Below are 11,217 nucleotides of genomic sequence, written 5' to 3'. Positions count from 1 at the left end.
ACCACAGGACAGGTGCAACAAAAACATCTTTCCTCCCAACTTTAATACCATATCTATCTAGCTGGTAGCCACCATCTGATGCCCACTGAGACATGGTCCCGTTGCTAGTCAAGAGGTGCCAACGAGCTTCCTCTCCCCTCCTTTATTGAGAGTGCTGATGTCAGCACTAGCTAGCTTGGCAGGCTGGCTGCGGCTCTAGGGGCCCATCCTTGAGGGAGAGCCAGAGCCTATAGAGGCTAATGGGGCTGATGGTGATTGACGTGGCCCAGGCTAAGTGAAGTGATCTGGGGGAGAGTTGGCAGGCGTTCCCCCCAGGGCCTGATGGTTGTTCCACTGGGGAGGGAGTGGACCCACTGAGCCCTCAGATGCATTTAACTGATGAAGTCAACCCAGCCTGACCCGTCCCCTCCAGGTAGGAGTGCCTCTCAGGATCCACACTCACAACTTAACTTTGGGATTCAGCTACTGCTACTGTAGCTCACTGGTGTCCTGAGATCTCCCTTTTTCCTCATTCATTTTGTTCGTTGTTCAATCATTCATCCATTGATCAATTCATTCATTGACTGACTGACTGACTGATGTCAGGTACTGAATTCCATGTATCATACAGGCTATAGGTAAGCAGACCTAGAGCTAAGCTAAACAAGAGGTCAGAAAAGTTTGGATTTGTCTGCTGTGTGTCTGCCTTTTTAGAGCAGATCTTCATTTGTCTGTGAGGTCTGGTGGTCCCCTCAGTGGGGAGAACACACACACACTCGTTATCTCGCTTTATCAGGTGTCCTCTCTCGCTCTTCTGAAGGTCTCCAGTGCACTACAGTAGATACAAACGGCATTTCCACACAGCTACAGTAGCTAAATGTAAAACAGTACACTTTCTCCCTTCTCTCTCTCTCTCTCTCCAGTGAAAACTAAGATGATGAGTCACTCTTCAAGTCAGACATCTTAATTACATAAAATGCTCACTCTGCCTGCAACCCCTTAACCCAGCTGCCTAGGAAGGGCACTAATGCATTCTTATTACAACCAGTCTTCCCTGTACCGGGTATCTCCTTCAAATCTACGTGGACACATTCCAGAAGAATATCAATAATCAATTAATTTGTAATCTCATAGCACACCTTTGTTAATAATGGCAAAGAGAGAGGACCGCTTTGCCACTGCCAGGCTTCTGGGCAGTTTGACACTGGCACTCCTTATGCAATCAGTGAGGTAATGACTAAGGCAGGGGTGCGGCCCTTTCCTAATTAGCCAATTGTTCCTCCTAGTAAAAAGACAAGTGTTGAGGCATGAGATCAGATTTGGAAAAAAGGAGTTAGGCCTACTTACTGTGGAAAACAAAACACTCATAACAGCGTCCAGTTTTCATCATCCCATAAAGGTTGATATGGCAGGCAGTCTCATGTAGCCGTGGCAGCACATTGTCGCGTGTTTGTATAAATGGGGATGTTGTTGACGTTTCCACTCTGAATCGTTATCGGTCACAGACACAGCTTTGCCTCCGAGAGGAGAAACACCAAGGTAACAAATTAGGGAAATATCAAAGCCTTTTTACACTAATAGTGACAATATAGACTTGGGTTACCACTGAAGTACAAGTTATAGAGGAGCGAGTCAGCCACATATTCCTATCAAATCAGGGTGAAACATCTGAAAAAATATTGATTAGATTTAATTGGCTATCAAAACAAGGCTGGCACCTAATCCTGACATACACATCATCTCAAGGACCTACAGTATAGGCTAGTGATGGCAGTGAAGACTGTTCTTCACTGCCATCTTGTGTTAACAGAACAAAAACAGTGTGGGCATGTAAATGTTGGTTAATGAGACACTTCAGCATTATAGGAGGAAAAACACTACAAGAGGACATAATAAAACTATATAGAAGGAGAACATTATGATTTACCTGTCTTCAAGGCAATTTCCACACCTATATAAAAATAAAACCTATTCAAAATATCAATGAAGTCATATTGGCTTGGATCCTCTGATTAGTAGTCACAGTGCTTCCTATGATGTTTGCAACCAATCTACACTGTCACAGAATCAACAGGAAACATGTCAAATATTTACAGAATACAGACAGGGCTCCATTTTAGGGTACAGCACAAATTGAACAACCCCATTCAGACCACGAGCTCTCATCCAACAACCCCATTCAGACCCGAGCTTTCATCCATAAACCATGGAATAGGGGGATTGCATTTGTAAACATTTGGACAGACACAGTCTGTGAGATGGATTTGACATCAGAGCTGAAAAAGTTGAAGCAGCTGAAATCAGGTGAAAGCCTAAGAGAACATTTTGGGGGAAATTGACTATCTTTGGTGGAAATTATGGCGGAGGCTTTGCTGTAGAGGCGGACAGTGGACATAGTGTAGTCACTGTAATGTAACCTAGTGTTGTGGGTGTTTTCATACCGGCTGTGATTATCTGGACAGTCCATGGATGCCTGGTCATAAGAGCCTGGTAGGATCTCCACAGGCCCGCCATTCTCCGCTCTATGCTGGAACACAGACGATCTAGTCAGAACCGCTTATAACCTGTCATAACCCATATGCCTTGCCATCAACTGATTGTGTGTGGACATTGATAGTTCAATATAGAACTTTAGATATATGAGACATGACTATTTTCATTATGACAATATTCTGACTTTTGAAAACAGCTAATGGTTGGGTGATATCTGTACAGTTTCTTGATATCACGAAGTAGACAACCAAACGTTTCTTTACACAGACGAAGTAACTGCGGCCATATGGGAAACGTAGGCTAGCCTACTCTGCAGCTTATGCAATGGAATGCCTGACGCGTGCTGCCGCACATAACGTTCTCCACATTACCTGATCACGGGGGAGTCAGCAAAATTGGATTTGGACAACTTTACTACACTGTAACTAGTTACTGCTACTGCTGTCATACTTGCCGTACTTCTTGTAACCCTGATAGTGAACATATTATTTATTCAACATAGCCCTGTTTCCTAGTCAACCAGACGTAAAGCATCCTAATCCTAGCCTTGCAACCTCATTAGCTAACGTTAGCCGATTTAGCTACTCTCTGGAGTTCTGCCACCGAGGTTACTCTGCCACCAATAAGAAACTTGTCATGCAGCTCTAACATTACAGTCAAGTCGGTCATTTCTACATAATAAAAACGGTACAACTAGACAATGAAAGTGTTACAAAGCGAAAAGATGGAACACAATTGTTACATGCCTTCCTTAATACTGCTCCAACTGAGACACACAACACAGACAACTCTAACCGACGTCACTTCCACAACAGCATCAGATGGATTATGTCACCCTCTGGTGGTGCAAGGCAAACCCTATGACAAGTAACCAACAGTGACGATGAACTTCTGTCCTTGATTTCTATTTTCCAAGCACTCAGTTCTCTCTCAGGACAGTTGAACATGAACAGGGTAACACAAAACTAAAACATTCAGTTTGCATTATTTTATTGTTTCTTGGACATGAAATATTGCAGTGATTTGTGTGTGAAGATTCCTTTTTGATAAGGGAACTCACACACCAACAAAAAAGCCCAATCAAGCCTTGTCCTTACAACATGCTTTAAAAAAAATGTCTAATCAACAAAAGGAACACAAAAAAAAAAATCTAGATTCATGGAACATTGTTGAGCATATACATGTAACCAAGCTGTGTCAACCACAGTAGTAAGCAGACACCCATGGACAGTTCAAGCTATACAAAACAGAAATGCAGGTGAGGTAAAGAATATAGCTAAAGCTGATGCCCTATAGAGAAGCCTTATTTGACACATGGAGACCCAGCAAAGACAAACACTCTCCTAAGGGAAATAGATAGATGTTTTTATTATATACACACACACACAACTGGACAAATATGTAACACTATGTTTACCATCCAAATGTCTCTTAGCTAACAATATGCATATGCATAGTTTTGGCAAAAAAATGCCTGAGGATATTTTGGGTATCCTCTTTTTTTAAGACACTATATTTAAACACCCAAAGCCACGGAATCCTCAAGGTTCTGTCTTGCAATCCTGTAACTATGAAGGCCAGAAAACAAAACATGTACATGGTCAAGCTGGTCAGCCTATTAAAACAAGATACAGATGATCCATGATGGTTTCATTTGAGTAGTTTTACAGTCAGAGCCACCTCTCCTGCTGTAAGTTCTTAATTATACTACAACATACATTGTACGGCCTTTGTGAACTAATCAGGGGTATCAATTTAAATGAGAAAACATTAAATACACAAGGAAATAATTTACACAGGAAAAATATTCAAGTATAAATAGTGCTAAGTAGTTCAAATCGTTAACAAAATAATTAAACTGACTATCTGCATTGACCGTTTTTGCACCAACTTTGATTCATCACATTTATTATCTATCTTGTTGCCTAGTCACTTTATTCCTAGTTATATGTACATATCTACCTCAATTGCCTCGTACCCCTGCACTTCGACTCGGTACTGGTACCCTGTGTACATAGCCAAGTTATCGTTACTCATTGTGTACTTATTATTACTTTTCTATTATGTTTTCCTCTTCATTGTTGGGAAGGGCCCGTAAGTAAGCTGTTAGTCTACACCTGTTGTTTATGAAGCATGCGATAACATTTTATTTATTACCCAGAGAAATGACTGCAAAGTTTTAAAAAATAATTTTCTGCATCAACCAACCTATAATATATATAAGTGAGAGGAAACCAAATAAAATCCTTATAATAAAAACAGCCTCAAGTACTAAATAATGTTAAAAAAAAGGCAATCATTTTAAACCATAAAAAAAAGTTGTTTTTTTTGCACGAGACTTTTGTCACAGCTAAGGCAACAGCACACACTCTCCAGAGAGGACAGTCCATAATGTCCATAGATGTATATTAAGTAATACTAAGGCTATGTTGAGCTTAAAGCTACCCATGAGCTATACGACCTTATATTTTCACTACCTACCTGGTCCATTGTACCCTCAGTCTGTAACTTGCTCCTCTCAGTTATAATACAAAGTCTCCCTGTGCATAACAATGGTCATCACCATTATATTCACACGTTATTCAAGCACAGCTGAGATCTGGCACTAACAGCCACAGACTGTCCTACTCTCATCTTCCCTGATTTCATACTGTGGTGTGATTTGTCATCTTAACTATTTCTATGGGTCAACTCAACAGGAAAACATCAAAAGGACTAGAAAATAGTAATCCTTCAACCCAAAAGAGGCTTTTTATTTCTCTTGATTCTTTCTCCAACTTTACAGGTCCTGCTGAGTCAACAAAAATCAAACAAGCAAAATCACAAATCAAGTATTTTTTTATCAGTGGATAGATAGATATGTATGGGCTAATGGGCATCGCTAGCAAAGCTAGGCTAATATCACATTTCCTCCTCAGGAGGGTAGGTAGCCTTATGACCTTTCACCCTGATCAGAGAGGGTAGAGTTGGCACAGGGGCAGTGCCCAGGACATCATGAAATGATAAGCAGCAGAGGGGCGCTGACTGAGGGGGAATCTTTAGCTCTTAGGAGCTGATCAGTGGTTGGCTGGCATGGCTAAGTGCTTGTGTGATATCCCCCCCCTACTTCCCCCTCAGCAGTCCATCCTTTAATCACTCTCGGTCCAGTCCGAGGGAGTGTCCGTCCCAAAGTAACGGTCCCCGAAATTACCTGGAAGAGAGGAGAGGAGAAGAGAGAGCCGTCAGTGATATTGTCATTGTGAATACATGAGTTGGACTAGCGTCAGTGAGAATTGTGTGATCAGTGGCAGTGCTGATGGAACATATGGGTTACCCCAGCTATCAACTGGCTCATTCACCCCCGTAACTATTCCCTAGGCTGTTGCTGTAAATGAGAATGTGTTCGCTGTCAAATTATGATTTAAAAAAAAAAAGGGTTAAATCAAATTAAAAACCGTCAGTCTGGGGTGATTCATAACAAAGCCCATCCACTTGGGTCTGAGTGGCTGTGGCAGCAGCTACAGTGCATTCGGAAACTATTCGGACCTCTTTACTTTTTCCACTGTTATGTTACAGCCTTATTATACAAATGGATTTAATAAATAAAGATCCTCAGCAATCTACATGTAATACATGTAAAACAGCTTTTTAGAAATGTGTACATATTTATTACAAAGAAAATAAATACCTTATTTATATAAGTACTCAGACCCTTTGCTATGAGACTCGAAATTGAGCTCAGGTGCATCCTATTTCCATTGGTCGTCTTTGAGGTGTTTCTACAACTTGATTGGAGTCCACCTGTGGTAAATTCAATTAATTGGACATGATTTGGAAAAGCACACACCTGTCTATATAAGGTCCCACAGTTGACAGTGCATGTCATAGCAAAAACCAAACCATGAGGTCGAAGGAATCGTCCGTAGAGCTCTGAGACGGGATTGTGTTGAGGCACAGATCTCGGGAAGGGGGCCAAAACATTTCTGCAGAATTGAAGATCCCCCAGTGGCCTGGAATAAGTTTGTAACCACCAAGACTATCAGGGAGGTGACCAAGAACCCAATGGTCACTCTCCATCATTCTTAAAATGGATGAAGTTTGGAACCACCAAGACTCTTCCTAAAGCTGGCCGCCCGGCCAAATTGAGCAATCTGGGGAGAAGGGCCTTGGTCAAGGAGGTGAACAAGAACCTGATGGTCACTCTGACAGAGCTCTAGAGTTCCTCTGTGGAGATAGAACCTTCCAGGACAACCATCTCTGCAGCAGGCTTTTATGGTAGAGTGGCCAGACAAAAGACACTCCTCAGTAAAAGGCACATGACAGCCCGCTTGGAGTTTGCCAAAAGGCACCCAAAGATTCTCTGGTCTGATGAAGCCAAGATTGAACTCATTGGCCTTAATGCCAAGCATCACTACTGGGGGAAACCTGGCACCATCCCTACGGTGAAGGGTTGTGGCAGCATCATGGTGTGGGGATGTTTTTCAGTGGCAGGGCCTGGGAGACTGGTCAGGATTGAGGGAAAGATGAATGGAGCAACGTACAGAGAGAGCCTTGATGAAAACTTGCTGCAGCAATGCTCCCCATCCAACTTGAGAGAGGATCTGCACAGATGAATGTGAGAAACTCCCCAAATACACAAGTGCCAAGATTACAGCGTCATACCCAAGAAAACTTAAGGCTGCAATCACTGTCAAAGGTGCTTCAACAAAGTACTGAGTAAACCCCTGAAACCTGAAACCCCACCTCTTTAAGGAATACCTAGGATAGGATAAAGTAATCCTTCTCACCCCCCTTAAAAGATTTAGATGCACTATTGTAAAGTGGCTGTTCCACTGGATGTCATAAGGTGAATGCACCAATTTGTAAGTCGCTCTGGATAAGAGCGTCTGCTAAATGACTTAAATGTTAAATGTTAAATGTTAAAGGGCCTGAATACTTATGTAAATGCAAGCAGTTTATTTTTTATAAATGTGCAAAAATGTCTAAAAAAAAATTGTTTCGTCATTATAGGGTATTGTGTGTATATTGAAGTGGGGGAAAAAACTATAATACATTTTAGAATTAGGCTGTAACCTAACAAAATGAGGAAAAAGTCAAGGGGTCTGAATACTTTGCGAAGGCACAATCTGACAACCTGGACGTTTCTAACTTGTGACGGTCATATCACTAATGATCATTCACACCACAAACAGCAGACTCACTAGATCTGCATTAGGACACCGCTTTGAAGGGAAACCCACATTAAGTGAGAGTGACTGAGAACAATGTGTGTGAGAGAGCGAGACAGACCGACCCACCAATGCCAGGGATGATGTGAAACTCGTTGTTGACCTTCTTATCGACGGCGGTGGTGATAATGCGGACCTTAGGGAAGGCGTAGGCCACAGAGTGGACGCCCATCTCAGCCATCAGTAGAGACAACAGGAAGATTTTATCCTCCTGGACATCATGGTCCTACAAAAGGTGACAGACATAGGCAAATGGTGGCATTCAATCACGATTGAAGAAAGAGTGGTGGTTAGTGGGGAGTTTCTGTGACAGTAGCACAATATGTACGGAGAGCGAGGCAGCCACTTCCAGACCGGTTGGGATCTCAAGCTATTCCCATTCCCACTGCTACCTGTCAAAAGGGACTCCTTAGTCTGATAGGTCTTCTGCACTCATCACATACTTCAACCAATGCTTCCAGTAAAAACACACACCCCCGTGACGATCTGTTTAAAGCTACAATCCTTATTCGAAACATTAACAAAGCGGTCACCCCAACCTCTGTTTTGGTAAGAAGCGGAGGGATGGACCTGGAGAAATGTAACCATTCAAATCCAGAGACTGAGCTACGGATGCGAAGACTGACCAGCCATGATATAAATTGTAGTTTTAACCATGTTGTGAGGCTATACAGTGTTTGTTTACGTTTACATTGTTTACAAACATTGGTGTAAAACAGGCTTATATATTTTGGGTTATGATGAGGTACGACAGTTGAACTAAACTCATGAGGCATTTATAGAAGTTAAATTCTTCAAGAATCAATGGGTATGTATAACTACTTTATAATCCCAAAAATGTATGCAGTAACTAAGGACTCTAGTTTTAAAAAGAGATAGTCATGGAGGCAGTAAAGTTTGCTTTTGGAGGACAAACAAAAACCACGATGGCGATAATTCTCCCCAGATGTTTACATTTCACAAGGGGCGAAGGCTAAAAGCACAGGACCTGTACATTTAGACCTCTAGTCTTATCACAACGAGGGAAAAGGACCTCAAACTCGCTGGACTCAAACTGTGTTTTATGACGGCAAACAAGCATCCCGATCTCTCCTGCTGCCCTGCCATCTCAACCACCAACAAGGACAACTCTGCCATCTCAACCACCAACAAGGACAACTCTGCCATCTCAACCACCAACAAGGACAACTCTGCCATCTCAACCACCAACAAGGACAACTCTGCCATCTCAACCACCAACAAGGACAACTCTGCCATCTCAACCACCAACAAGGACAACTCTGCCATCTCAACCACCAACAAGGACAACTCTGCCATCTCAACCACCAACAAGGACAACTCTGCCATCTCAACCACCAACAAGGACAACTCTGCCATCTGTCATGTTCAGCCATGTCTCAGGGGTAAACAATATCTGGATGCAGAACCATAGATAAACCCCCCAAGCCCGAACGTCTCATCAACATAGGTGTGTGGTGGAGAAGACAAACATGAGAATATTAGACTTCTACTAGAAACTACTATTATATTTCGATTGAACTATAATACCAAACTAATGCTGAATAGACTAGACCAGAGGAGTAGAATGAGGTAGAACTGACCAGCAGCACTCGGACGGCCATGAGAGCAGCAGCCCCAGTGGACACAGTGCTGTCCATCAAGATGACATAGTCCTCACTGATGTCCTTAGGCAGACGCAGGTAGTGGAGCTGGACAGGGGCGATAGGAAATGTTAAATACAATGGGACGTTTTATACAATGGTTTTCATTTGGGCATTTCATGAACTTAAAATGTCACATTTTGAGCATCTGTGGTGAATGAAACCAGTAAAGCTGAAGAAAGAAAGGTGCAAAGCTTGAAGGCTACAGCTGACATAGACATCACACACACAGTATATCTCCCAAGTATGGCTGGTCTGCTATTCTGATGAGGCAGTGAACCTGAGGTCAATGAGGCCAGTGTGTATCAGTTGACTGACACCTAGCCTTGAATGAAGTCACTAAGCAAAAAAAGATGACCCCATCCACTCCTTGTTGATGATCTTCGCGTTGAAGAGTTCATGTCTGGGTGTGTATGCAGCCTTTCGGATAAGAGGGCCAAACACACACAGAAGACTTTTTGAACCACATGACTGGTTTCTGTGTTTTACCTCAGGCTCTCCAGTGTCATGGTTGGTCTGGATGAGGATCTTCCCCAGCCTAATGTCTTTACACACATGCATCAGCGCCTGCTCCATGGTCTCCCCTGCTCTCAGTATGGACACACCTGTGATCTACACACACACACACACACACACACACACACACACACACACACACACACACACACACACACACACACACACACACACACACACACACACACACACACACACACACACACACACACACTTTTATACTCCTACACAGTTTTATACTCCTTCACAGTTTAGTTTATAAGTAAACTTCCATTGAGCAATCTGAAGGACCAGCATAGTGAGAGCTCAATGTTACCGAGCCTGATGGTAGGAGATATGACTCTATTACTCTACTGCAGATGTCTAACAACCTTGCTGCCTAACAGAGCTGCTCCCACTGAGAGCCACTCAAACACATCACCATAAAAAGACTGGAATGAACGATCCTCTCAGGCCTATCCACACACTTTATGACTCGAGGGTTTTCACTGCAGGCGTCTAGTAAAATGAATGTTAACAATGCCTATAGTGCTTTATGTATGGTGATGAATAAAAGGACTGGAGAGATAAACTAGTCTAATCACTGTACAATCTTCAGCCAATAGTGACAAGTAGCAATCAGAGTAATTGTGACAATGTAGCTGCAATGTAGTATCGGGGATGACATTGATACTTTATTGCAGTTTAGGGCCCAAAACCCTCTGTGAAAGTGGGGAGGTATCTGCATAGAGCCTTACCCTTTTACCACTGAGTCTCTTCCCTTCATAGATGGAACCTTGGGGAGTCTCCACTTGCACAGGCTAGAGGATGAGAAGAAAGGACGAGAGAAGAGACCAGTGTTAGTGTATGATTGTGCACAGGGTGTAGAAGGCAATATAATATTGGTCATGCGTCTGCAGGCATGCAGGGCCACTCACCTTGAGGGGCAGAAAGGAGAGGGCATGTTCTATCAGGAGCCTCATTAACCTCTTAGAGTAGAAGATGAACTCATCACGATTAGTGTCCTTATTCCTGCAGGCAGGCAGGCACACACACCAGGGTTAGGGGACAGGGAATTAGTGTGAGGGCTGTGTGTGTGTGTGTGTGTGTGTGTGTGTGTGTGTGTGTGTATTCATTATAAACTTGTGGCAGTGCAGAGTCAGTGTTGAGAGGGTGAGAAACCGGCCCCCAGCGGTCAACCAGAGCTCTACGACCTTACCTGATGATGGTGTGCATGCCGCGGACCTGTGGGGTGCTCTCCAAGACGCTGAGGGTCTTGGGTAGGGGCTGTCCCTGGTGGGCTGAGGCCAGAGCAGACCTACACAACAGAGAGACAGTCAGACCACTGTCCCCTGCTGGAGTGACCACAGTACAACAGACAA

At 43.2% G+C, this 11,217-nt stretch overlaps 2 protein-coding genes across 8 annotated transcripts in view; both read right to left on the bottom strand.

Annotated features, from left to right (window-relative positions):
* Positions 1 to 3,366, bottom strand: part of LOC118386938 (protein Mpv17) — a 32,323-nt gene extending 28,957 nt beyond the window's left edge. The window contains exons 1-2 of one of the 6 annotated variants that reach the window (XM_035774965.2): positions 3,219 to 3,366; positions 2,421 to 2,506 (exon numbers count right to left, since the gene is read on the bottom strand). In XM_035774965.2, coding sequence (XP_035630858.1) covers positions 2,421 to 2,493 — 73 coding nt within the window. In that variant the 5' untranslated portion in view covers positions 2,494 to 2,506; positions 3,219 to 3,366. The other 5 variants (XM_035774966.2, XM_035774967.2, XM_052523735.1 and 2 more) reach the window with 5 other exon arrangements.
* Positions 3,367 to 3,815: 449 nt separating this feature from the next.
* Positions 3,816 to 11,217, bottom strand: part of LOC118386937 (uridine-cytidine kinase-like 1) — a 31,843-nt gene continuing 24,441 nt past the window's right edge. For both annotated transcript variants that reach the window (XM_052523732.1, XM_052523733.1), the window contains exons 10-16: positions 11,055 to 11,153; positions 10,774 to 10,867; positions 10,594 to 10,656; positions 9,830 to 9,952; positions 9,281 to 9,388; positions 7,749 to 7,905; positions 3,816 to 5,662 (exon numbers count right to left, since the gene is read on the bottom strand). In XM_052523732.1, the coding sequence (XP_052379692.1) occupies positions 5,601 to 5,662; positions 7,749 to 7,905; positions 9,281 to 9,388; positions 9,830 to 9,952; positions 10,594 to 10,656; positions 10,774 to 10,867; positions 11,055 to 11,153 (706 nt within the window). In that variant the 3' untranslated portion in view covers positions 3,816 to 5,600. The remainder of the gene's footprint in view (positions 5,663 to 7,748; positions 7,906 to 9,280; positions 9,389 to 9,829; positions 9,953 to 10,593; positions 10,657 to 10,773; positions 10,868 to 11,054; positions 11,154 to 11,217) is intronic.

This window comes from Oncorhynchus keta, chromosome 8, assembly GCF_023373465.1.
Source record: "Oncorhynchus keta strain PuntledgeMale-10-30-2019 chromosome 8, Oket_V2, whole genome shotgun sequence".
NCBI lineage: Eukaryota > Metazoa > Chordata > Actinopteri > Salmoniformes > Salmonidae > Oncorhynchus > Oncorhynchus keta.
The sequence above is the reverse complement of the archived record's forward strand: the minus strand, read 5'-3'. Positions and strand labels throughout refer to the sequence as shown.